This window comes from Bombus pyrosoma, linkage group LG11 (assembly GCF_014825855.1).
Source record: "Bombus pyrosoma isolate SC7728 linkage group LG11, ASM1482585v1, whole genome shotgun sequence".
NCBI lineage: Eukaryota > Metazoa > Arthropoda > Insecta > Hymenoptera > Apidae > Bombus > Bombus pyrosoma.
Genome location: NC_057780.1, coordinates 6,268,086 through 6,295,271, shown reverse-complemented (window position 1 = coordinate 6,295,271; position 27,186 = coordinate 6,268,086). Strand labels below are relative to the sequence as shown.

The window sequence follows — 27,186 nt, the reverse complement described above, 5'->3', positions numbered from 1 at the left end:
TTGTTATGATAAAACAAAAAACTAAAATTTTGCGGTAATAGTTTTATAAATATTTTAATAGTGAAAAATACACAACAATTTTTTTCTTATATCAAGTGTTCTCATAACTCATTAAAACTTATGACAAAGTTTCAATTTTTTTTATGTATAAATTTGTCTAAGTAATTACATTAATGATCTCGAAATAATATCATTATGAACTTAATTACAAGAATGTGTAGTATTAAAAATACTTTTTCAAAGTTGTACATTGATTTATGTGTTGATATCAATTATAATATTATTTTTTATAAGTGTAATACATTATAATACATTTCATAAATCTATATTAACAAATATTAATAATCTTAACAAACAAAAATAGGTGATTTTCAGGAATAAAGAGAAGGAATTTCACAAATTTATAATTTTTATCCATTTTATACTAATTTTACAAAATTTTAAACTGAAAATTTTTAAAATAAGAGAAGTTTGGAAAATTTAAAACATTTAATTTTTATATAAAATCAAATAAAATTTTTGTTATTTAGTATACGCGCAAATGTATCCTATAAACTAAACATATGCAAGCATATATATATATATATAATGATTATATATATATATAATCATTGAGCATTGTATATTTTTGGAGCTTATAATAATTTTGTAATAAATATAAAATACAACATTATAAGTATTAATTGAAATTTATCTCTTAGATATAATCTATAAAGAATTATTCATTTTCCTTTTCTATTAGAATGTACGTAGCATACATTCTATGCATAATCTTTACTTTTATATAATCAAATACATTTTTAGTAATAAATATTGTTATATATTATTTGTACTAGCATTCATTTAATAATTTTGTTCAATAATTCGTGCACTAATTATGTCGATACTTTGCGAGAGAGTCGTTTTCACATTTCGATGGAGTTTTAATTGAATATGATGTCCCTAGATCGTCAGTGATATACTTGGTGTTTTATTATAATCGTAGAGAATATTATGTAGCATAATATAAAAGTTTTAAAAATGCTTGAAGAATAATAATCTATTTATTTGAATGTATTAAATAATATATTATGATCTATCATCTGATAATATTATTGTCCTTTTTTGAATGAATAAAGTATAATAAATGCAACAAACTGTAACATTATTTTGAAGGTAAGAAATAACGTATATATGTTATTGATTGTGCCATCTATAAACTCACTGTGTCATTGCTACTATAGACGATTGAATTATTCACTTGGTGTTTTTCGGTTATGCGATTGCAGTGTTTTGTTCAGAATGTCTTACTTTTATCGCAGTCAATACGTGTATGTGTGTACAGGTTAGATATTTGATTTCGGGGTTTATAAAAAATATTTCAAAAATTGATTATTCCTCGCAACATGCTAGAAGTTGGAAATCATATTTGTATGTACTGGATGAATATACATTTATCGCTTCCATTATTTGAATTTATTCATTTTGTAGTGAGTATTTGTAGTGAATAAGTAATAATTCTCCCTTCCTTCTTCTCTTTTCTTCATTCATATTCCAATTTACATTTATTTTCTAACATTGATTCTTAACCTCACTAACATTTTTAATGCGTTTTTAATTAGCCAATATCGAGCATTTTATTGTTTCTAGTTCTATCGAGCTATCATCACTTAAAAAAGATTATTTATTTATGTTTGTTAATTCTTGTAATATATATGGGCGTTTGTATCATGTGTATATATATATTCATTTATACACATACATGTATAGATATATATACATGTACCTGAATTTATTGCGGATGTGTCTATATATGTGGATGTATTATGATGAATGTAAATTCATTAAGAAATAAATTATTCACACATAATATTTTTTTGGAAGACTTTCAATGTTTGTACGAAATATTTTGATGCTATGGAAGATATATGTATATTTTGGAATAATATAGACACGCGCGCGTGCGTGCACGTATACACAAATGTATTAGTAATGTAATGTAACATAAATTATATTAATGTTATTAATGTTATTGTTAAATGTCATAAGTAGTATTTTTAAATCAGTTTGTATAATATTTATTTGTTGTTATTTATGTGTTATTATATTTCAAAATAATTAACATAAAACACTGTTTAAACCTTTGTTGAAACAAATAGAATTTGTATTTGAAAGAGGGAATTATATATTAATTACATTAAAATTACTATGTAATATAAAATTATAAATATAATGTTTACTTTGAGTTTGTATAAAGATTATTAAAGTGTAATATTAATATTTTGCTTAGTTTCAAGAAAAAGGAAAAGATATGGCATAATTTCTGAAGGAATAGTGAAAAGAATATTTAAGCAGTTTATAAACTAAACTAATGTAGTTTGTTGTTTGTGTAAAATATTATTATGTTGAAATTTTATTAAATTATTTATTAAGTGATTTGTATGAATTTTATATATATAAAAAAACAAAGACTATATATATATTCATATATACATAAATTAAATGAGACATTTTGCTATTTTATACGTATACTATTTTATTATTAAAATTTGTATATTTATAAAAAACTTTTTTGTAATTTTTATAAATTTTATGCATTTAATTTCAGTGTTTTTCTGTAAATAACTATTTTTTTAGTTTTCATTGTTTCTTTTCAGGATATATAAATAACAAAAATGTCAGTACACTATAAATTCAAATCTACCTTAGATTATGATACTGTATCCTTTGATGGATTACACATTTCAGTAGCAGATTTGAAGAAGGCTATTTTTCATCAAAAACGTATAGGAAAGAACACTGATTTTGATTTGCAAATAACAAATGCACAAACTAAGGAAGGCAAATATAGAATATTTTATCATTGTTTCTTATATATTTGTTTGCAAATAATTATAGTACTTTCATAAGAAATACCAATTTTTGTAAAGTATAGAAATGATTCTTTTAGATTATACGGATGATAATGCATTAATTGCAAAAAATACTAGCCTTATTGTTGCTAGAGTTCCATTAACAGTTCAACAAAAGCGATCATGGGACAGAAATGATGCTCCTTCGTTTAGTAACTTAAAAGATGAATCCAATTTAGGCAGAGCTGTAGATCTTACAAGACTTGATGGCTCTGAAGAAGACAAAATTCGGGCAATGATGACTCAATCTACACAAGATTATGATCCATCAAAGTATGCCATTTTACAAGCAAAATTTTTATTTTATTCTATCTTGTATATGGCTTTATTCTTTTTTTGTTTTCTATCTTATATGTATACCAAAATTCTACATATGATGTATATCTTTAACAGTTACATGAAAATACGTGGAGCTAATCAAACTGGTGATGTACCTGCAAATTATCGTTGTTACAAATGTCATCAACCTGGACATTGGATTAAAAATTGTCCACTTGGGACAAATCAGGAACCTATAGAAATTAAGAAAAGTACAGGTATTCCTAGGAGTTTTATGGTCCCAGTTGAAGGACCAAGAGTTCCTGGTGCTATGATGACACCAACGGGTCAATATGCTGTACCAGCTATTGATCAGTATGTTTTAATATATAAAATGATTAATGAAGTCAATAAATGTATCATATACTTTTAAAATTCGTTTAACTATTTCTTTAATTTTCAGTCAAGCATATAAAGAAGGTAAAAAGGAACGTCCACCATTTTCACAAGATCCTGAACCTGCTGTAGAAAAACCAGAGATCCCAGAGGATCTATTGTGCAATATTTGCAAAGATCTTTTAACAGACGCAGTAATGATACCATGTTGTGGAAATTCATTTTGTGATGAATGTAATTTTTTAAATTTTGATATATTTATATCTATTAGAATTTACTATCAATTTTTAATGCATTTTTATAATATGTGTATAACAGGTATTCGGACATTCTTATTAGAATCTGAAGAACATGAATGTCCAGATTGTAATGAGAAAGATGTTTCACCAGAAACTCTTATCCCCAACCGCTTTTTACGAAATGCTGTAATGAATTTTAAGAATGAGACTGGGTATGCTAAAAGACAGACATATAGACAATCTCCACAAACAAACAGACAGCCTATAGTACAATTAGAACAACAAAAGGCTGACCAAGCAACAAATCAAGTACCAAACCAAAGTAAAAGTGTCCAATCTTCAAACACAACTAATGTGCCCTCTCAAGAATATACGGAATCACAAACAACAAATTTTGAGTCTCCTCAACAGCAATTTCCTGCTAGAGCTACACAACCACAAACAAATAGTGAGTAGAACTTTTAAATATCTAAGTTTTATTATATAGCTTCTATATTTTTGTAAAACGAAAGGTAATCCATAAATTTTTAGAAATGCAAAAAACGTTGGAAAATTTTAAAATGTAACTTAAGATATTAATTGCTAAAATTTATTCTTAAAAAGAGCATTTTAAATTATATACATCTTATTTTATTTTATTAAAATATGAAAAATTATTTTTGATATAATCATTGTTACAAAGTTATATTTTATCAATAAAATTACAGGATAAGGATAAGGATGATTTTAAAAAGATTGTTTCGTATTATTTAAAGAAATTCGATTATTACATAAACATACAATATTACATAGTGGTTAAGTTATGCTCAAATTTACTTCATTAGTTGATATAGGTTATGTTTAACCTCAAATATAAAGGTAGCTTACCTTCTGAATTTCATAACGATCGATATGAGATATTGCAAATATAATTTAATTATTCAACAATATGAAATATAGAATATAAATCGTTATATTAGATATCCTTTTTAATAGCTGTTCCAGAAACAGCATCAGAATCTGATTTGCAAAGTGATACTGTAACAAAGTTAACAACAGACGAGGAAACAGAAGTTCCACCACCTCCAGGAACTGAACCATTACTTCCAATACCTGCAATTGGTAGTTCACCAGAAAGAGATAGAGAAAGAAGTGATCCTCCAAGTCGTGAAAAGAAAGAACGTGAGAATGAATATCCAGGTGAAAGACAATCAAGAGAACGTAGGCGAAGTTTCAGCAGGGATGGACATCGTGATAGGTAAAAATATTTAAGTAGTAAACTGACACCTATTTTATAGGATTAATTTTATAATTTGTAATAGTATTTGATAGCTATGTATATAGACTGTTTGTAGCCTAATCTAATTAATTATTTATTTTATTTTATATAATTTATTTTAATTTATATAATTGTTATATTTTAGAAGTGGAGAACGTGGTCGTAGAATCGAAAATTTGCGACCAGTAAATCGGAGACGATCATTATCTCCTAGACATTCACAACATAGCGACTATAATTCTCAAGGAGCACCTTTGCCACATTTGATGAACCCACCCCCATCAAAAAATTATCAAGGTTTACCATCTGATGATGGACATTATCCACCTAATATACATTATGACAATGCTATACGGAGATCAACTGAAGATCGTCCAGGCACACCAACAGTAAGTACGAAATATTTTACACTTATATTATTAAAAATATTCGATTTGCATATTTATATATACGTATATATTATTATTTCAGGTTGATGAACCACATTTACATGTGCCTTCTTCTGGTAATCAGCCACCTCTTTTACCTTTTCCACCGGGAGAAGATCGTATTCCTCAACCAAGCTATAATCAACCTCCACCTAATGTACCCCCACATAATCCACCATTATTGCCAGATCCATATATGAGTCATCGGATACCTATGTATCCCCATCAACAAGGCTCCCATTATGGGCCCCCACGATATGAAAGACCTCCTTATCAACAACAAGGGTACAGACCATCACAACCACCTCGAAATTATAATGGACCACCAAGACCAATTAGGGGAATACATCATCGTAAGTAATATTCTAATGGACAATTGTATTTCAAATTGTACAACTAAATTTTTAACATGGGTAATTTATTTGGTTTGAAATATTTAGATACATTTCATATTTTTTCAGTTAGTTATAGAGGATTGCAACCACCACCACCAGGATTAAGTAGAAATATTCATAATGGTAATCCACCTGGGTAAGTTTATATACTTTGATAAAGGTAACTGCTATTTATTCAATACAGTAGATTGGTATATTATCATAATATTAATATTATTTCCAGTATAATTGATGATCCATTAGAAGCTTTTGAACGAATGCTTAGAGAAAAAGATGAGCGAGATAGAAGGCTTGGAAAACATAGGAGAAGAAGTCGAACACGATCAAGATCTCGTAGTTACAGTAGATCTAGATCACGTTCATTTGGCCGCAGATCACCGTTCCCACCTCGTTTAAGTCGATCTAGAAGTCCTCCTTCAAAACGAAGATCTTCAAGATCACCTCTACCTCTTAGAGCACGAAGTCGTACACCAAAACGTAGATCAAGAAGTGGAAGCTTCTCAATTAGTCGGTGAGATAAATTTTCTACACTATCTCAACATGTATGACATTTGCAATTATTGGAATAAAATTGAAATTTTTCATATTATTTACAGTTCTAGATCATATTCACGTAGTCAATCTCCTAGACTATCTTTGTCACGAGATAGAGATAGAGACAGAGAAAGGGATAGAGAAAGAGATCGTGACCGTGATCGCGATCGAGATCGAGATCGTGATCGTGATCGTGACCGTGATCGTGATCGAGATCGTGATCGTGATCGCGACCGTGATCGAGATCGTGAACGGGATCGTGAACGTGATCGCGAGCGTGAACGTGAACGCGAACGTGAACGTGAACGTGAACGTGAACGTGAACGTGATCGAGAACGTGATCGTGAACGTGATAGAGAATTAGTTCCTAGATATCGATCACCAGCTAGATCACCTCCAAGGTATAATTACATTATTATGTTCATTTTAAATAACTGTTAACGAATTGTTTAATTAATTTATGATAATTGTGAATAATATTTTTAGATTCCAGCGGGAAAGGGATCGTGAAAGGGATCGACCAAGATCACGTGAACCTAGAGAAGGATACAATAGTTACTACAATGATTCACCAGCACATGATTATCAATTCAGAGATCGAGAGAGGGATTTACCCCCTCGAGATAGACCAATACCGAGATATCCAGTAAGGAACCAAGCAGCTCAGCATAATATACCGCCTTTGCTGCCGCATCTAGTCAGTGGAAGTCATCCACCACCACTTATGTCATTGGGACCTCCACCTACGGACAGGAAAGACTATTATGATTCCTACAACAGGTATTTCCGCCTCAATAGTACTTTAATTCATGTACACGCTAAGCAGACAGTCTACCGTACCTTATGCTGCTGTCCTGGTTAAGACTGCTCCGGAATTATGGTGAATGTAACGAAAGCGAAATAATCAATTTTATGACATTTTAAAGATAATGTATACATATATGTTTTTTAAAAACATAGTTATATATATGTATATGTATGAATATACGTATATATACATACATATGCATATACAAAATGCGCGCGCGAACACACACACACACGTACACGCATACACACAAGAATAGTTGTATAAATTAGTTTAAGTTTGTACACGTGTAAGTTTCAATAAAATCTAATTTTTAATAATTTATGGATTGAAATAAAATATGCTACATAATATGAAAGAAATTGATTGTAATAAATCAAGAAATTGTATCAATCTATTTTACTAATTAAAAATATTTTGTGAAAAGTAATAAACGAAAAACATATAAATTTATGCAACTATTCAAATAATGTTAAATTTTTGTTGTCACAAGAGTGATATGTTAATAGTAGTGTGCTGTGAGATTTTTGAGTATGGGTTGATATAAAAATGATAATGTTAGATTGTAAAGAGTTTATTTTCCTACATAACTGTACCTGACTGAAAAATATTTATTTTCATTCACCTGCATTTCAATTAAGTATTTAATTATTAAAAGTAATGACTGTAACAACAATAGTAATATTATTTTATTACTATGTATTTTCGACATCAAGAAAATATTACAGTAAAATAATTGAGATAATTGTTAACTTTTAAATAAATTATTAAGTTGTAAATAATGTAACGATTGTTTTCTAGATATATTGTCGATTCAAAAAAGTCATTACTTTATTCACGACGTAGATTATAAGTCTATGAAGCCATTAACAATCTCGGTTCATAAGGATTAAAAAAGATATATAAGTTAAATATTAAGCTTTAAATTCAATTGAAAAAATCAACGTTTTGAACAAAATGTTTTGCAAAGGAAAAGATTCATGTTATTGTTTTTCTAAAGACTGATTTGATCTATATAATCAATACAAAGTTATAGACGAGTGTGTAAACGAATGCGTGTGTCATACACACACGCACACATGTACACATATACGTGTGTATATATGTATATATATAAAGAAGTATATATAATATATATATATATATATATGCGCGCGCGCTCGTGTGTGTGTGTATTTTCTGTTGTATTCTTTTGCTGTATTTTTCATTAAAAAATACTGTATGTACTATGGAGATTTTTCGTAGAAATACTTGGATAATTTCTAAAAAATATTTTATTCTTTTGAGTAAAGTTCCAAAATACATATGAAACAAAAACTCAAATATTACGATCTTGATTATCCAAAGAAAGTTTGGATAGTGAAACAATAAAATTTTGATATATGAACAAATATACTGAATAAAATAAACTGGATAATCGAGATATTTTGAAAATTTAGAATATGTATATATATTTAGGAATCAATTTATTTCGTAATAGGTTGATTTTTATTGCATTAATGAATATTTTTATATTTTTGCAATACTGTACTTAATATTTTAATAATATCTATTCTGTGTTTTAAATATTCCCATTAATTTTAAACAAATTTCGGCTTCTCATACATACCAATTACTAAATTGAAACCCATAAACAGTTGCAGAAAAAGTTAAGCAAACAACATAAGCTGGTAATGAAATATATTTTGAAATAATACATAATTTTTTTATAATTTCATATAATTCAGAATTTCCATGTAAATTGGAAAACATTTAATTGGAAGGATCTAAGCACATTTATTTATTTTTATGTCTTATTATAAAAATACTTCAAGAAGTATTGTATAAATATTGTTCAAATAAGGTTGTTAATTACAACATTATAATATAATAAATGAAATAGAAAAGATCTTATTATTAATGATCCTTTCTAATTTCATGTTCTCCAATAACAAATTTTATCTGTATTATTAAATCATGCAACATTAATGTGTCAGTTTATGATTTAGGAAACTGATAGCATTTGAATTCAGTATTGTATTATCTGTGATATACAATGATTGAAATTTTTATTGACATAACTGAAGAGTTATCGTAAATAATCACATGACTAGTTAATTATACGTAGTTTATATCTTCTTTATAATTTGTTGGTATTAGTCATATAGATTTATTAAAAATATAGGAATTCAAAATTATTTTTGAATATTGTAATATATACAATCAACTTCTGTAAGTACTAAAATAATTTTAAAATTTATTATTAGAAGGAAAACTAAGGAAAGAATTTATTAAATTATGTTATGTTAATAACAGTGGAATGAGTGCGAATAGACATTAATGTCTTGCATTATTAGGAAGGCTGTAATGTGTTTGGAGAAACTTTTAAATTCAGGAAAATACTTATTACAGTATTAATATTATTTATATTAATATTTCTATGAAATTTTTATGAACAGAAAGATTTTATAAACTTTTTCGTAAGTGTCATTATTATATGCGTTAAGCATATTGTTCAAAATTGTACTATTTAGCATGACAAAATTCGTTTGACTAAAGTAGGTTCATAACACTACAAGCTAGTTATTTTTATGCTGTGATTCATGTGAACACTAAGCTTTGTTTTTGATTGTAGAGAAATAAGTACTTTTTATTCTGTAACGTTTAATGTTATGTTTTCTTTTAAGATCATTATAACAATATTATTTGCAAAGAAAATGTAATTTTGTATACGCGACATAAGGAAATATTTTTATGAAAATAACACATATTTTTGTTGATTTCCTTTTTTTTTAATTCGTTATTATTCTTATATTGAATGATTGATTTTGTCATTTGCATGCATATAAGATATTATTTGTATGTACATAATGACATTACGTTATGAAATATACAAATAACCAAAAAGTGAAAGAAGAAGACAGAAGCAAGGAAAGTGTATACGGCAAGGACCAGCTTGGAGATTGTGGAAGCTACCCAGCTGATTGACAGATCTGCATGGTTTCTGAATCAGGTGAATTCAGGGCCAAATCAACATTTGTAACATAAGAAAAAACATTTCCTTTTGTCTGTTTTCAGTGCTTGAAGTAAAAAAATGTCATAGAATACTCTTAAGAAAGTTATCAAAATGATATTGATTAAAACTTAAAAATTGTACAACATATTTACTAATGTAACAGTATTTATATGGTATAATAGCACATTGTTGGTGAGTAAAATATGCAATATTAATGTTTAAATGAGTACAATCAATATATTACTTTTGTGCTCACAATAATGTATTTGAAGTTATAAATGTTGATTTATTTACTTTTCGTTTTTATGACATAATAGACAGTAAATATACTTGATAATAGGTAATTTTATTCATTCATCTTTTCAGCTTTAGTATAAAGGTTTCATAATCAACTTTAATATAAAGGTTTTAACTTTTCATAGTAATTCCTCAATAAGTAAAACAAAATGGTCAAATTAATTTTTTTTAAATTAGTAACCCTTAGATAAAGCATAATTGTAATTTTTTCTCTGGAATTGATGAACGTACATATAATTAAACAACAATAATATACTTTTATATGTATTTTTGTCAAAAAGATATATAAATTTATAAATAAAAATATTGTAATAAATTTTATAAGTTGAAATTAGATTTATAGGATATAAATAAATGTATAAAAATTTTTAGTTCTACTTTAAATTTTAGTAACTTATAAATTAAAGAATTTACATAGCACTGAGATTTTATAAATCAAATGTATGACTTATAAATAACTTTTTGAGGTAATTGAACAAAAATATGAACATTTTTTGTGTATTTTTTGTCAGCAGGTATCCTGGACCATCCAATCAACGTTTTGGTAGTCCTTTACGAGATGTGCCTCATAAAAGATTTGACGATGTTGCACCTCCTGGAACAGAGGGATACTATGACCTATCACCGCCAGGTGTAGAACTCTCTGAAAGATCATTACGTGATGATCGTGATCGACGTTTATTAAGAGATCAAGAAGATCGTGAGCATTCTCTTAAAGATCATGATGCTGAAGATCGAGATAGATTACCTTTGAGAGAAGATAGGTATATAAGCATATAGTCCGTTCATAAATAATTCAAAAAATTTTATTTAAGACTATATATAACTATCACTTTTTTTTTTAGGGGACGCGAACGAGATGATCGTTTACGCGAAAGAGATGAAAGAGATAGAAGAATTTTGGCTAGAGATCGCGAAGATCGTGAAAGACAAGGATTACCTAGAGATCACGATGACAGAGTACGAGAAAAAGATGATCGCGATAGAAGGGAAAAAGAGAAAGAACGAGATGATAGGCATACTCGGGATCGACGAGAAGACGATAGGCACATAGATAAGAAAGACTACGATAAAGATCGGTATGTTCACATAAGTTATTTTATTTAGATAAAAAATGCCAATTATATTTACAAATAGCGTAATTAAATTGACTTGATTTTATTCTATAACAATAATACCAATATTGCTATTTCAGTTACAGAGATGAAAGAGATCGTCACAAACAAGATGACAAAAATCGTTCTCGTGAAAAAGATAGACGGGAACGAGATTATGAAACTGAAAAGGATAGGGACCGACATGAACGTTATGAAAGGCGGTCTATGGAACGAAAAAAGAACAGAAAAAGTCCAACTCCATATTCACAGAAATCTAGGATAGATACGAAGGATATATCTCCTGAACGTATAAAGAAGAAAGAAAAGGATCATGAAGAAAAGAATGAAGAAAAGAAAAAGGAAAAGAAAATTAAAGAAAAAAAGAAGAAGAAAGATGATGAAAAGGAGAGGAAAAAGAAAAAGAAGAAAGAAAAAAAATCAGGGCAAAAAGAGATTGTGAAAGATGAACCCATTAAACCAACTGAACACGAAGAATTAATTGCGGAAAATAAGCAGGAAAGCATGTCACCCACAAAAACTGATGTTATAAAACCTAATACTGAAGATGAAAATATTGAGAGTAGGATAGTTTGCATTCCTACTGAAAATGTTATAGAAGAATCAATTAAAGAAGAATTTGAAGATAAATCTTTAGCCATGAATCCAGAACCTCCTGAATTCCATGAAGCCAGTCCAGAAAGAATTGATCATACAGAATTTGGGACAAATCCTCCTAATCCTAATTTTAAGCCAATTCCAGAGTTAAAATCTGATATCAAACCCATTGATAGCCTTTATAGTGGATTAGATGATGCAGAAATAAACACTGTAATAACAGAGAAGTATTCTTTACTTTCAGAAAATGAAGCAGAAGATAAAAGTACATTGTTAGAAGAAAAGTCTCCAAAAAAAGATGAATTTTTAGCTCCGATGCCTGAACTTTCTAAATGGGAGAGAGATGACACTACAGAAAAAACAGACGATGTATGCGAATCTCCTATGGAAAAAATACAGTTGGATGAACCTAAGTCCGCAAAAGTAGTTACATCAGAGGTACTAAAAAGAGCAGAAAATGCGATTTTCCAAAAAGCTATAAATGCCATTAGACCTATTGAAATTAAAAAAATAAGTGAAAGTAGAAAAGTACTATATCAGAATCCAGAGCCTAAAGTACTTGAAGTTGAACCTAATAGAGAAACAAGGAAGAGCGTGAACGTTACTATAAATGTAGGAAGAAACGAAAGAAACGTTGAAATAACGGAACCAGTGAAGAAAGCTAAATTAGACCGGACAAAATTCAAACCAGTTCCAGAAACTTATTCACCTACAAGACTTTCCGCCAAAGAAAGATTGGGTGAAAAAGTAGATGAAAATAAAGAAAGGAAAATTAGTCCCATGAAAAGCTTTTTAGATAGACGTGAGATGAAAAGTGAAAATCAATCCAGAAGCAGATCTCCTAGAAGTACAAGAGATAAACGAATATCTCCACTATTAGATAGACGCGTTGATTCATCATTATCTATACCAGGAAGTGAACGTAAGGTATTCCTCGATGACAGAAAACGAGATAATAAAGATCGAGGAGATCGTTCAAAAGAAAGAAACGATTTCAGAAGTGAACGACACGATATAAGATCAGAAAGAGATCCAAGAATTGATTCCAGGGGAGATTTCAGATCGACTCGTAACGATTCTAAAGGGGAAAGGATAGATAAGGATAGAGAAAAAGATAGAGATAAAGAAAGAAGAGGAAGAACACCATCTTGCACATTTAAAAGAAATGATATCCCGAAGATAGGTCTTTTGAAGAGTAGAGAGGAAGAGGATGATAGGCGTAGAGATAAGAAAACAAAGGAAGATAAGAAAAGAAAGAAAGAACACAGAAGTAGAAGTAAATCCAAAGAACATAAGAAACGGAAAGAAAAGAAACATAAAAAAGATAAAGAAAAAAATTTAGAGAAGAAACAGAAGCATAAAGAAAATATTGCTTTAAAAGATAAACCTGAAAGCAATGAAACTAAAATAAATTATGAAAATCCTGAACCTCCAGCTACAGAATCTATAAAGAAGCAAAGAAAGAATCCAAGGCTTGTGTCCGATCGTAAACGTAGTATGCTCGATGAAGCTAGTTTTGAACCTGATTATAGTGCTTCAGATTCAGAATCAGATGGTGAAGATGGCAAAGTGGTTTCATTACCTACCAAAAAACTCAAACTCGATGAGCCAGATATAGAAAAGGAAATGGATATAAAGTCACTTAAAAAGCGATCAAAATCTACAAGTAGCGAAGATTCATCCAGTACCTCAGATAGTTCAACTACCGATTCAGATAGTTCAGATGAATCGCATAAAAAGAAGAAGAAGAAGCATAAAAAACATAAGAAGAAGAAATCTATGAAAAAAGATAGTAGTTCTGATTCAGATTCTTATTCAGATTCATCTGAAACAAGCACAGATGAAGAAAAGCATAAAAAGAAATCAAAAAAATCAAAGAGTAGGAACAAACAAGCAAAAAAGAAGAAGAAATCAAAGCACAAATGACATCATTAGATGTCTTTGATATTTTAAAAAGTAAATTCTGACAGTAATTTTTCTTTGTGAATGCTTTTTAATGTAAGGTCTTGTACCAGAATTATTTACTATTGTATGCATCAAACTGAGATTGTTATCTGATATCTATGAAACGATATAGTCGATTTATTCTATATTTACAATATTACAACAGCGTTCAAAGTTAATTTGGACAAACATTAGTGATTCATTACTTATTAATAATAGCCAGTACTTTTTTGGGATCGAAAAATTTAACGAAATAAGGAATGGGTAACAAACTATGACATTTAACTTGTATTTAATTTTGAGATATTATTAAGGCCTTTACATGATTGTCCATGTTCTAATTCCATCTCTAAAATGCTGTAAGTAAATTCATTACAATAACTAATGTACATTATAGCATTCAGTGGATAATATCTTTAAGAAATCTGATACTATACTTTTAGAGAACAACAGCAATTATATTTAAGATCTCCAATATCGCAGCATTATATTGTACTTTCATAATGTAATGTCAATATGTAAAAGACGTCATGAAATAAAAAGACGAAATTCTTTTAATTTATCCTTGTTCTCGTTGTACAAAATATTAGAAATCATTTACTATACAAAATTATATATGTTCTATAAAAGAAAGAAAATTTAAATAAATTACAAAAATCTGAAATTAATTAAAAAATAGGGGGTTTGATAATTCATATATTTTTTGTTTATTAACAATATTAAGTGTGAATGTTTTAAACTTTTGTTACTTTTGTTAATAATACGTCTATATATAATTTTATATATTCATGTATTTTTTAAATTCTTGAATGTTTCTATAATACTACACAGCAATGGTAATTTTGTATTATTCTCACTTTCTTTCAGCCCCAAACTTTGCAAAAGCAAAAATCTATCAAGAGGTTGCTTTGACAAGTCACATTCTAAAACAGAGATATTCATTAAGTACTTTATGAATATATTAATTTCTGTAATATAATATATTATATATGAAGTGCATTATTAAATACCTGAAATAAATACAGTAGAGCTGTACTTATATCCCATCCAATCTAAATATTCTCGAATAAGTTCATTCAAAAATACAATGTCTAAAGGTGGCTTTGGAAGCTTTGTTTTATTTCCTTTATTTGAATTATCTAACAACTTTATGACTTCTGTACGCATTTCAGCTTTTATACGACCAAGCTCCCCATCAGCTTTAAGTGATTCTCTGACTGCTGTAGAAATAAGTTTGTTAATGAGCAAACAAAACTTAAATGATTTTAAGTTTTACATAAAATTGATCTTAAAAAATAAAATTCTTTCATATGCAATAACTGTACTTTCTTTTTCCAGAATGTAGGACAATCTTTAGTAATATAACATTTGTCATTATCAACACAAAATACTCTCTGATAACAATTACTATGTAATACATAAATTATATAAATATAGATATAACCAAAATAATTAATTATAATACCACTTATTTTTATATTATAAATAATATGTACATTTATAGCAGAAATAAACATTACATATTAACACATATCAATATTAAAAATAAGTTACATATTTAAATAGTAATTAGGTAGGTATGTAATAAAAATTAATTGAGAAGAGTTTATAAATTAACTACGTGTAATAAAATACTTTTTACTTAAGAAATATAAACATTTCGTAAATTTTCAATTAATAAATACCATTAATCAAATCCTTCTCCGTTGCCATTTTATTATTATATTTACCTATAAACAAAGCAACAGGAATTTCAAAAAGCACATATACAAATCTATATATAGCAGGTGAGGCAGATATTAACGATTTAAATTTTTGTTCGTTAATGATATTGTGTTTGATGTGTGCTCCATATAAAAAAATATACTATATTTTAAGATAACATGTTTTACTTCAATAAGATTATAGAAGAAAATACTTCAAATATTATTTTCTAATATAATATATTTAAATTCAATTCAAATTTGTATCGAATACTTCAACACTCCTTGAAATAATAAATTATTAATTGTAAAAAATTTATAAAATAATAAATATTTAATTCAAAGTTACAGTTACAACTTCAGGTTTCAAAACTTTTAATTACTGAAAAATAACGCAAATAATTACAAGAAAGTAAATATTTGTAAAAATTGTAAGTTTCAAATATAGAATATAAAAATTTATTGTATTTTATCTCTAGTATTTTGAATTGTAATTAATTTTCGTACGATGGTAATTATTTATTTGAAAGGATGGTCGTGTTTGCTGGTAAATTTTTGAACAAACCTTAAATTACGAGCCGCGTGGCCTATTTTATCCCCCTTTTGCTTCCCTATTCTCTACCGTCGTCTTTACTCCTCCTTGCTAAAGCAACGTCTTTATGCTAGTTTGACGTTCATTAGATAAGCAAGTTTGTTTCGTATACGAGTTCGGTTTATTCTAACTATCAAATTACTCTTAACGTTATAGTTTACTTTTTCATCTGTATGCCTTGCGTACGTTCACATCCTTTCAAATTTTCCATGAGTAAGTTATTTATTGATTTGAATACGATACTTTATAACATGCGTCAATATCCACAATCACTTGCATATCAAAATCAGTATGAAATATATTTATTTGAAAGCATTATCTTCTTTTATAAATTCACAAAATAATATTAATAATTGAATTTTGTAAAATCTTTCAAATTCACTATTATATAGAGTAACAAAATTTTTAATATTTTCATTTAATTGGAGTTTGACATTTTTAATTGGTAATTTTATTGTGTCATCAAGTAAGGATGTTAAATAATTATTAAGTTTATTACAAAACTCTTAATATTTCTTTTAACTATGATTTGATATGTTATCATACATATAATCACATATTTCTAATAAGTAGAGAAACGTACTAAATTTATGGGAAGGTTCATATATTAAATTTTGTGCTTTATTATGAATGCATATTTATATTACAGATGTTTCTATAGTCTTCCTGCAGCTATTGGTAATGCAAATACCCTTATTTAATTTGATGTCCACAAGATGGTATTTGTCTTCAAGTTTTAACTTTAGCTGAGAATAGAAATGTGAAAAATGACAGGATATTTACAAGTGGCATATAATATTCAATTTAACATCTCCTATGAATAAGTATGAAACATAATAATTACCAATTTAAATTGTGCTCATATTTTGTGTAAACTTAATTTCATTTTTTTATATTTAAGTATTATTTATTTTATTGTTGTAGAGTAAGACGAAATTGATTTAGCTTGGTGGTGATGCGGGGATGTGGATCTGTTTTGATCCTGTAGGAAGCCGAGAAGGCTGGCGTGCTTCTATCTTATTTTTTATATTTCTGTATTGGACATCTTTTGGTACCGATGGCAGTTTAACAAATGCAGCTGCATTTAATGTCCCCCATAATACTGTTACATCGGAAGTATCACTACCAGTTTCAACACACCATGAAGATGACGAATGTAGGAATGTGACCACTGATAATAGAGCTAGTATGTATGCATGTGCATATAATATGGTAGTTATATATAATATATTTTATATATATGAGAATATCACTATTCTTACCAGTTAACAAATTTTTGAGCTAACTTTTCTAAATACCTTTTTGAGACAATGTTTAACAATTTACCATTAATCATTAAGTAATAAATTTTATTACTACATTATTAATTAATGTTTTAAATATAATTAGTTCTACTAAATATTTAAAAAAGAAACATTTTACAGCTACTGGTCTATCAGTGGTCAGTCAAGGATCTGGTTCTCCTCATTCGCCGATAGTGCCTCCAACCTTTCTGTACGGAGTTCTTACCTGCCAACCGTATCAAGGAATTTCTGTGAACCACATCTACTTTCAACTAGCAAATGCCTTCTTTCTATTGTCACATCTTGCACCAAGTGGCATACATGGCGTACTTTATTTAAGGTGCACTCTGCTCGTGGGCTGTGCCTTTCTTGCTTTGTGGGGCTGGACAATAGCTTGTTGGCTGGATGCTGCTCTCTGGAATGCTCTATTTGTTGCCATCAACTTCGTCCATGTATGCACGCTTCTTTACAAGCTCAGGCCTATCAAGTTTTCAAGGGAAGTTGAAGAGGTAAGCTATGAGAAGCATCAGAAGGAATGATTGTTTGACTTCATATCACAGAGTAGCGTTTACCGATCTATCAAACAATTTAAAATACTTAAAATTATTTAAGATATTAGCGCATTTAAAATTTGATATTTGGAATTAGATAAATGAATAGGTAAAATACATGCTATGTAAGAAACATTTAAATAAATATTAAATTTATTATATTTTATTATTGAATGTGAAAGTGACTTGATTATTAATTGCTATGAATAGATAGACATGTTACACAATTATTTCAAATGATTAAATATTAAATATATAATATATGAATTAATATAATTAGCATTATACAATAGAAATGTATTGTTGTAAGTATTGAAGTATATCTGTTCATTTTTTAAAATTGATATTTCATATATGTAGAATACAAAGATATACACTATATTTTATTGTCTTTCTAAATTTTATTTATAGCATATTACTTTTTCTAGATGATGTAATATTCTTGTTTTAGCTGTTATAGATAGATATATTAGAATTTTAATTACAGTAAATTGCTTGTATGTTTGGCTATAGTGTTTGCATTAGATTCAAATTTTTTAGGTATATACTATCTTTTCTTTTTGCACCTTTATATGTCCAGTTTCAAAAATAGATTTTCATTATAGCATCACTGCTTTTAGGATATTAGTAATCTAACATTATATTTTTTTAAGTTGAGAAAATATTAGTTTCAACAAACATATATGTAATATAGAATAATTCAATTATATGTTGTTCTAATGTAAAAGTGAAATGGTAATTTAGAAAAAGGTTATTGAAATAGATGTTTTTCTTTTATTACAGTATATTTTTACACTTAATAATAACGTTACATAAATTTCATATTTTATTTCATTCTTTTTCATACAGGTATATATTGCAGTGTTCCAGCCATTAAGAGTATCACGTCATCAGTTCAGAAAAGTGTTAAATTGTATGAAGGTTATTCGACAGTTGAAATATCAAGAAGTTTATGCCCAAGAAAAAGTAACCAAAGTTGATTCTTTATCTTTGGTACTTTCTGGGAAGTAAGTGTATATTATAAATAACATAAATTGTAACATAAATCTTAATAAATTACATTTTATCAAATTTAAAAGCAAAGAGTGGTATTTAAATTTTTTTGTGTATATTTCTTCAGGTTAGTAGTTTCGCAAAATGGAAGAGCATTGCACATTGTCTTCCCACATCAGTTCCTGGATTCTCCAGAATGGTTTGGTGTTTCTACAGATGAATACTTTCAGGTTTATACATCTTTTTAAGTCATTAGTAGAAATCTATTCGTTAATAGCAAAATAAGTTTACACACACATTTTTTATGAAATAAATTCATAAAAAATACATATTTGTTTATATGTGTGTGCTTGTATTTATATAATATATACATTTCTGATCAATAACAGGTATCAATAACAGCTATGGAAGAATCGAGGATACTACTATGGCATAGAGACAAGTTAAAATTAAGCATAATTAGTGATCAATTTCTGCAGGCAGTGTTTGATCACATTTTGGGAAGGGATGTAGTCAAAAAATTGATGCAGGTATGTATGTGTTTATCGTAAAAATTTATAATACGTATGAATTCATTGAGGTATTATATATTAGTATGTAATATAATCTTAGGTTAGCGAAACGATGGCCGCTAGCAGTCATCAACAGCAAAATGGACAAGTAATTGGTTTAAGTGGTATTGGAGCCTTAGAAAACGATCCTGACACCAAACTCTTCGTTGTGAAAAAGACTGGTGATAGTCAAGGTATTACTGCTCTCATCAGCCGTCAACTTCAAGGTAAGTATTTTTTAATATTGCATTTATGGACAATAGTAACACTTGTAACTATTATAGCAATAGTTGTTTTATTACGTTAATAAAATCTACAAAAGTTATAGACGAATATTATGAATCTATTATTAATAATTTTCCGAATATATGAACAAATATCAAACAAAGTACAACTCGTTTTTATAGTAATATATATTTCTAATGTCATATATGTTCTATAATCGGATAATACTTAATTATTTAATACTTAATTATTTAAACTAAACTGAATAACATTGCAACGTATGATGATCTATCAAAACTATAACATATATATTAAAGAAACTTAAATTATCCCATTACCTCATATATAAATAATTTTTGCTGGCTGATTTTCCGATTTTGAAACTTATGAAAAACATAATAATAAATGTAATATTAAATGTATAAAAAAATAGCATGCACATGCACTATACACATATACATATATGTATAAGATATAACATATACACATAATGCCTTTATGTTTATACTTAAACATATTGTTAAGGATGCAATATTTCTATACTATTCCAACATTCCTATCTTCTCTAAAAGGCAACCTTTGAAAAATTAAATAAAACGTGAATATAGTATAATATAATAATATAAATGCACTTAATCATCCTTAATGATATCATTTTAAAAGTAGATGGTAGTTCTAATTTAAATGTGTTATGCAATTTGAAAAGTCTTTTTCCATTGCAAAAAGTTGTTTCAAACAAAGATATTATAGATATTATAATTTAGAGAAAATCTAAATATATAAAAAACCCATACGTTTATATAAATTATAATCATTAAAACTGTCTAAATTGATTTGAAACAATATTTTGAGAATGTATTATGGCAGTTTACATGTACAGTATCACATATACTTATATTTTTTATATTTAGGCATGAGCATGTATCATGTGTAATGTACTTTTAGAAATACAAATCTTTATCACAAAGTTTATATATTACTAACACAATTTGATCTAAAAAATTCTGTAATGTAAATTTTTTTCATTATAGAATAATTTTAAAGTTTTTGTCGTTGCAATTTATAAACGTTACTATCCTGTATTAGTAGTTTATGTTTATATTCTGCCAATTATATATATTTTTCTTATGTCAAGCAATCATTCTTTAAGTAAATATATAAATATTGAAATGTATATGTTGAATATATAGAAATCTTTTGCATGATAATTGGTGCATGTATTTGCTGAAGTAAAACTAACAATCTAGATTTATAATTTGTTTGAATATGCAACATACACTTTTTATAATTTTGCATCAATTTTGATTTTGCTTTGGATAGAAGAGAGAATGCCGCTGCTGTACACGACTCAGGAAGTGCTGAACAACACTTTGCATCATATTAATCACCTACGTACACCTCCTTTACATCCTGTACAACACAGCAATGTTCAGTCTTCCCTATAATATTCCTGTGACACAAACTGTGCAGATACTTAGCACAAATTTGTACGTGATATATGTTATGTTTCTGCAATGGATATCCATACAGTTATACAAATATCACTGGGTAACTTCATTTATTTTCTTCTGGTTATTGTATTCAGGTGAGTTGTTTTTGTGTCTATGTATGTTTTTTCATATTTCAATTATATTAACAATGTTGATTCTGTCATAATACTATTGTTCAGATTCAATAAAATGGAAAGATTTTAATATCATATACTTGACAATTATACCCTAGTATATTAATTTAGAGATTTATACTTAAGTAAAAAACATAGTATTGTTACAAATACGATGCAAATTGAAGTACTAATTATAGAACTTGAAAAGAAAACTTACTCTGGTATAATAACTTGTTACATATATTTATTTTGTTATATGATATATTTAGAATTATTTAACACTTAATTCTTTTCAAGATTAAATATAGTTTTTGGGGGTTCTTTATTCACATGTTTATTAATGTTCCAATAATTTAGTTTTATACAATTTTATCTTAAAGATATATTCTGTTGTGGTTGTGTATAAATAGATTTTATATATTGACATATCATGTATATATTAGTTCATATTTTAATTCATATTAGCATATTGTTATTCTGTAGTAATAAAAAATGTTTATATTATTACGTTGCAGCAGCAGGAGATCCAAATGCATGGAGATTGGGAAGAATTGAAGAGACTGATCATGAAACGCCTGTTTAATGGAATGAATATTAGATGAATGTCATCCTCGACAGTCAATATAAAGCAACACCGGTCTTTTTACATAACATGAAATAATGATGAAGCGTATCCGTCATTTTGGAAAATATGGCATGGTGTGCGTGGAGCAATTAAACATTCTCTTGCCAATTAATAATTTTTCCCACTAGTCAAGTATGATTAACAATGGAAAGAAAGATTTCATTGTTTATAGAATAATGGTTCCATCCTAGTTTATATAAAGTGATATATGACTAAACATTACTTTATGCTTCCAATATATTATTGAATAACACAGAAACTGATTTAAATATGGCTGTTTATAATTCACACTGATTTTCTTCTTAACATGCATATTTTAGTACCAAACAAGTAAGACTTTACATGTTTAATAGAATGAAGGTTGTTCAATCGCAACGGCGTAACTTCTTTAGTGAAAGATCTGTGATTTATTGGAACTGGTCAAGAAAAAAATTAGGGAGGCCTAAATACCTGATTGTTTCCCATACCCAAATATAGTGCCTTTTTACTTGCATTTCATTTATTCATTTAAAAAAAATATAAACATTACTATTGTATACTAATTTACATATTCATTCAATATTTTTTAAACAAATTGCTGGCAGAAATCGAAATGCTTTTTTTGTAACTAGCAGTTACAATTTTTTACATATCTCTTACAGTGGGACTATCTTGAAATGGTCTCTATCTAGAGAATAAATGGTAAAAATATAATTCATTAAGCACATGAATTACTTGTATCATTTTCATTAGAAAATACCTACTTAAATTAAAGGTATATGAATTTTGTAACTTTGATTATGACTTATTAATCATTGCCAATATAACAATATTGATACAGCCAACATTGTGTTACAATAAAATGAATTGGTGTAAGTTCTATTAACACATTGTTAAAATAACATTTCCAACATAATTTTGAACATAATTAATTTCCAACATATAACTGTCATTTTTTTTATTTAACTGTTAACTATTTAATTTGTGCATGAGGTATCAATAAAATTACTATGCAATTGATCATGATATATAGATAAACTAATTTATTTTTAATTCATTTATAGATTGTTTTATGATAAAACAAAGATTAATTAGGGTAATATTCATAATTTATGCCTGGTACTTAAAAATTATATATATATATATATATATTTTATCCCTGTTTAGAATATTTTGTTTCACCATAATTCTATTCATATTCATAATTTTAATAAGTTCTTTTTCTTTATAAAACAGTTGGTTTGCATTTATTTTTGAATATAATAGTAGTAGTATTATTGAATATTTTCTATTATTTTTGCAATTTATTTAACTTTATTACAATTATTGGAATTTCGTTTTAATGAATATTATCGTTATTTTATTTACAATTTTTGCCAGCAATTGATCACTTTTGCCATCAAAACTATTAATAAATAGTTTTGAAGGATTATTGCGCGAATCATATCATAATACCACTAGATAATGGCGTTCAGATTAGAGAAGCAGGAAGTTACGCCAGAAAGCTCTGGATGATAATACAATTGCTACGTGAGCTACATTAATAAAATCATATTTATATTGATATACATTGTCGATAGAGAAATAAATACGTATAACTTTTAATGTTTAATATCGTAAAATTATCGAAAAATCGTTACAATAATATTATAATCATGATTACCGTTCCTTTGTTTAAAATAACAAAATCAACATTAGTCATAATTTATAAATGGTAATTTTGATTAGGAACGGTCATTAGAATGAAACAAATAAAAAAGATCAATACGCACAGAGAAACGAAGAGAACATTAACGTAATTAATTAAAATCATTTTGAATAAAAATAGTGAAAGTGTTATGTACCGAAATTTAAAGTAAAAATCTCAGGTTTTGACGATTGGATACAGTTTTAGGGAAAAAATCAAACAAGTAACAAAGGAAACCTTTAAGGACAATTTTGTCGGATTTAGTAACATGCATTATAAAATTTAAAATGTTGCTAATTGGATTCATGCCCTATTAAGGTTGTAATATATACTTGAGGATTTTTTATATGTAAAATTATAGTTCTGAGCATATTCTATTTGAAAGATTATAACTAGTTTAAAAGTTGGATAATAATTGTTCTATCATATGTATAAAATACATCTTTAAAAATGATTTTATTAGGTAACAAAATAACAATTTGTTTATTCTTCTGGAAAATCGAATAGTTTTGAACGAAACGTTAAACTGAAAGAACAATGAGAATCATAAGATTTAATTTACTCTAATGCTATTCATGTTTATATGAGAAGTGTAAATGGTTTGTTTTAATGAATGTAAATTATTCGTTACTCATTTTTGTTGTTTATTATTTCGAACTGTTATGATCATATGTAGATTTTCTTAGTACATAGTTAGGTATTATAAAGAATTATGAATGAAATGAAAAATTTAAATCACATTGAATACAATAATGAAAAATCTAATGATGAAAGGAATAAAGAAAGTTAGTTTTAGAAAAAAACATGACATCAAGCAAGTCTTTTTATCCCTTTTCATTGTGCCTTTTAATTTTATGATCTTGTCATTTACAAGAAATATTTCATTTTAAATATTATGAAAAATTTTGCATTAAAATTTTCAATTTAGAAATTGATACGTGCAAATTAGTTAACGAAACTATGATTTAAAAATTAATTAAACAGTGATAATGGTAAATTAACTTCATTTAACTAAAGATATATTTATTATTAAAAAAGCTATTAATTTTAAATATGAGGAAAAGGTATTTTAAATTTATCATGTCGTTGTAGGAAATTCCCGGTTTTTCAACATACGTTGTATAGACATAAATTTCTAAGAAATCAGTGCATTGTATAATGGAGTGCGTCAGCATGGTAGTAAGAATGAGCGTTATTATTTCACGTGATACATAAAATTCTTTTTTAAGATTTATTATAAAATTTATAAACTAGCAAAATGTGTGTATAATTATAAATATTTTGAAATAATCGGTATTATCAGATATTATCTGATATTGTCATACTTATCGAATGATAACCATTGATAACCAGCTGAAACCGTTGTTTGAGTATATTGTGTATGCAAGTTGTCAAATGGTCTCTTGATATTTTATAAAGTAGTTTTTATTAGTGCATGAAATATTTAATAAAATGTCGACGTTAGGAATGTATGAATTAACTCATCCTGAATTATTGTCAGAATCAGATCTTAAGGAAATTTTAGAAAATGTAAGCAAACCAGGTTATGTTTACCAACAATTTTTCTTCATTAAATCGTGAAGAATTTATATATCTTTGTGTATTAAACTAATAATGATTTAATTGCAGATATATCTGATAATGTGTGAAAATCTTTCTTATAGATATCCTGTACTGTAATTTAAAATATCATTGTTCTTTTTTTACATTTTGTAATAAAAAGAATTTTTTAGAACTAGTATCTTATCTACTATCAAGATATGAAATTTTCTTGTTTTGTATTGCAAGAGATATTGTAATTTTATAAATATAAAATTAAATGTTGTAGGTTTTCATTGAGATAAAAAATTGTTATAGTATCTTTTAAATAGCTATTGATATCAACATAATCGATATTAATATATATATTACAATTATTTAAACATCTTTTCGTCCTGATTTGTTTATAGAGATGTATTAACTTCAGTGACTATAAAAATTTATCCAGATTTGAATTAATAGAACTATATAAACGGGTGGCTTTGCCGTTACCTCAAAGACAATCTGAGAGCACTCAAAATTCAGATATAAGACAACATAATGAGGCAATACATTCTGTTAATGAATCACACAGAAATCCTGTTTCATTGTAAGTAAAAACATTTTGTTCAATACAAAATTATATCCCCTTTAATAAAGTAATTACATTAATTTTTTATAGGAATCGTACAAGTACTAGGAAAACAGATGTAAATGAAATGGCAAAAGAGATTTTTTGTATAAGTCAAAAATCCTCTGAAAATGAACTTAAACAAACATCTAATAAAATACGTTTATATAATTCAAATACCTTTAAAAGATGCAATGGTATTGACAAACGTAATAATGATGGAACACATGATGTATGTATGTTTGTTAATTATTCCTTATTATTGTTACTTGTAGTTAATTTTCATTTATGTATTTATTTGTGTTTGTTAGATTGTTTTTATATAGATGCACATATCATTACTGATATAACATTAATGCTAATTAAATTGTAAGATTATTTATTACAATATGAATAACGTAAATAATGATTATTTACTAACGAATGCCTAGAACAAATATTTTAATTATTTTCATATATTTTAGGAAGCTCCATCAAAGAAGAGACAAAAGATTACATGGCCATGATACTATATTATATTAAATCTTTATAGTATATAAGAACTATTTTTTTGGAAGTGAATGATTGGGGTTAGATTTATGTTATTATTTGTTAATAAATCATAATATATAAATTTCTATAAAATTTAATATTATCAACTGTAATTAAGGTAAATTTCCAGCACGTAAATTATATTTAGTAATCATCCTGATTAAACTATTAATTAATGACGTTGATTAATTAATAAATATATCCTCATGTTATTGTACAAAAATAAGGCCGCTAAAGTGGTTTGAATATTTGTGCAATATTTAAAATATTTATATTTATTATTAAATTATATCGAACATTTTGTATCATCAACATTTTATACCACTTTCAATCTTATTTGAATCGTAAAAATTGTAATCACACACATGAATAAAGTAGAGTATTATCGGAATTTGTTATTTAATGACTGTGTGTTTTAATCTATAAAAGTTTCTACATAATAAATTTTATATGTAAATACATTATATGTTGCGATATAAACACCTATTTTCAATCTCAATTCATTATGCAGTTTAAAATGGCATTTGTATACAATTTGAAATTATTATTATCGGTG

At 27.0% G+C, this 27,186-nt stretch overlaps 4 protein-coding genes across 13 annotated transcripts; 3 read left to right on the top strand and 1 right to left on the bottom strand.

Moving 5' to 3' along the window:
• The first annotated feature begins 1,192 nt into the window (after positions 1-1,192).
• On the top strand, positions 1,193-14,713 carry LOC122572741 (E3 ubiquitin-protein ligase RBBP6). 4 transcript variants are annotated; one of them, XM_043738127.1, is made up of 16 exons: positions 1,193-1,324; positions 2,637-2,820; positions 2,930-3,164; positions 3,285-3,524; positions 3,613-3,779; positions 3,864-4,232; positions 4,760-5,021; positions 5,188-5,431; positions 5,514-5,823; positions 5,932-6,001; positions 6,089-6,376; positions 6,462-6,800; positions 6,886-7,179; positions 11,012-11,263; positions 11,345-11,578; positions 11,695-14,713. In XM_043738127.1, exons 2-16 carry the CDS (start codon positions 2,655-2,657, stop codon positions 14,135-14,137), a joined length of 5,913 nt encoding a protein of 1,970 aa, XP_043594062.1. In that variant the 5' UTR covers positions 1,193-1,324; positions 2,637-2,654; the 3' UTR covers positions 14,138-14,713. The 4 variants fall into 4 exon arrangements, with proteins under 4 accessions (XP_043594062.1, XP_043594061.1, XP_043594063.1 ...); XM_043738126.1 differs by having other exon boundaries at positions 1,204-1,410; XM_043738128.1 differs by having other exon boundaries at positions 1,204-1,469; positions 11,015-11,263.
• Positions 10,956-16,518, bottom strand: LOC122572753 (centrosomal protein 20-like). Of its 3 annotated transcripts, none has more exons than XM_043738151.1 (4): positions 15,841-16,097; positions 15,166-15,375; positions 15,013-15,078; positions 10,956-11,094 (listed from the first exon to the last, which is right to left on the bottom strand). In XM_043738151.1, exons 1-4 carry the CDS (start codon positions 15,866-15,868, stop codon positions 11,066-11,068), a joined length of 333 nt encoding a protein of 110 aa, XP_043594086.1. In that variant the 5' UTR covers positions 15,869-16,097; the 3' UTR covers positions 10,956-11,065. The 3 variants fall into 3 exon arrangements, with proteins under 3 accessions (XP_043594086.1, XP_043594087.1, XP_043594085.1); XM_043738152.1 differs by lacking the exon at positions 10,956-11,094 and adding an exon at positions 14,636-14,776 and having other exon boundaries at positions 15,841-16,095; XM_043738150.1 differs by lacking the exon at positions 10,956-11,094 and adding an exon at positions 16,424-16,518 and having other exon boundaries at positions 14,929-15,078; positions 15,841-15,885.
• A 5-nt stretch (positions 16,519-16,523) lies between these two features.
• Positions 16,524-22,553, top strand: LOC122572747 (blood vessel epicardial substance-like). 5 transcript variants are annotated; one of them, XR_006318546.1, is made up of 10 exons: positions 16,524-16,663; positions 17,100-17,274; positions 17,375-17,636; positions 17,875-18,242; positions 19,134-19,291; positions 19,405-19,507; positions 19,667-19,807; positions 19,890-20,055; positions 21,374-21,638; positions 22,178-22,553. XR_006318546.1 is itself a non-coding variant. In XM_043738143.1 (9 exons), the coding sequence occupies exons 3-9, from the start codon at positions 17,414-17,416 to the stop codon at positions 22,240-22,242; spliced, it is 1,227 nt and encodes a 408-aa protein (XP_043594078.1). In that variant the 5' UTR covers positions 16,524-16,663; positions 17,100-17,274; positions 17,375-17,413; the 3' UTR covers positions 22,243-22,553. The 5 variants fall into 5 exon arrangements, 1 of the variants encoding a protein (XP_043594078.1); XR_006318544.1 differs by having other exon boundaries at positions 22,175-22,553; XR_006318545.1 differs by having other exon boundaries at positions 17,352-17,636; positions 22,175-22,553.
• Positions 22,554-23,527: 974 nt separating this feature from the next.
• LOC122572751 lies at positions 23,528-27,089 on the top strand. Its single transcript, XM_043738147.1, has 4 exons — positions 23,528-25,480; positions 25,900-26,078; positions 26,151-26,331; positions 26,564-27,089. Exons 1-4 carry the CDS (start codon positions 25,403-25,405, stop codon positions 26,603-26,605), a joined length of 480 nt encoding a protein of 159 aa, XP_043594082.1. The 5' UTR covers positions 23,528-25,402; the 3' UTR covers positions 26,606-27,089.
• Positions 27,090-27,186: the final 97 nt, after the last annotated feature.

What these genes read in the sequence shown, in the direction of transcription:
- LOC122572747 (XM_043738143.1), top strand. Translation starts at nt 17,414, where the DNA reads ATGTGGATCTGTTTTGATCCTGTAGGAAGCCGAGAAGGCTGGCGTGCT. An exon ending in TTTCAAGGGAAGTTGAAGAG is followed by an intron (nt 18,243 to 19,133) that starts GTAAGCTATGAG and finishes TTTTTCATACAG; the next exon opens with GTATATATTGCAGTGTTCCA. An exon ending in CTACAGATGAATACTTTCAG is followed by an intron (nt 19,508 to 19,666) that starts GTTTATACATCT and finishes GATCAATAACAG; the next exon opens with GTATCAATAACAGCTATGGA.
- LOC122572741 (XM_043738127.1), top strand. Translation starts at nt 2,655, where the DNA reads ATGTCAGTACACTATAAATTCAAATCTACCTTAGATTATGATACTGTA. An exon ending in GCTGTACCAGCTATTGATCA is followed by an intron (nt 3,525 to 3,612) that starts GTATGTTTTAAT and finishes TTTAATTTTCAG; the next exon opens with TCAAGCATATAAAGAAGGTA. An exon ending in AGGGATGGACATCGTGATAG is followed by an intron (nt 5,022 to 5,187) that starts GTAAAAATATTT and finishes GTTATATTTTAG; the next exon opens with AAGTGGAGAACGTGGTCGTA.
- LOC122572751 (XM_043738147.1), top strand. Translation starts at nt 25,403, where the DNA reads ATGTCGACGTTAGGAATGTATGAATTAACTCATCCTGAATTATTGTCA. An exon ending in CACAGAAATCCTGTTTCATT is followed by an intron (nt 26,079 to 26,150) that starts GTAAGTAAAAAC and finishes AATTTTTTATAG; the next exon opens with GAATCGTACAAGTACTAGGA. An exon ending in ATAATGATGGAACACATGAT is followed by an intron (nt 26,332 to 26,563) that starts GTATGTATGTTT and finishes CATATATTTTAG; the next exon opens with GAAGCTCCATCAAAGAAGAG.
- LOC122572753 (XM_043738150.1), bottom strand. Translation starts at nt 15,868, where the DNA reads ATGGCAACGGAGAAGGATTTGATTAATG. An exon ending in GGAGAAGGATTTGATTAATG is followed by an intron (nt 15,376 to 15,840) that starts GTATTTATTAAT and finishes TTATTTCTACAG; the next exon opens with CAGTCAGAGAATCACTTAAA. An exon ending in CTCTACTGTATTTATTTCAG is followed by an intron (nt 15,079 to 15,165) that starts GTATTTAATAAT and finishes TCTCTGTTTTAG; the next exon opens with AATGTGACTTGTCAAAGCAA.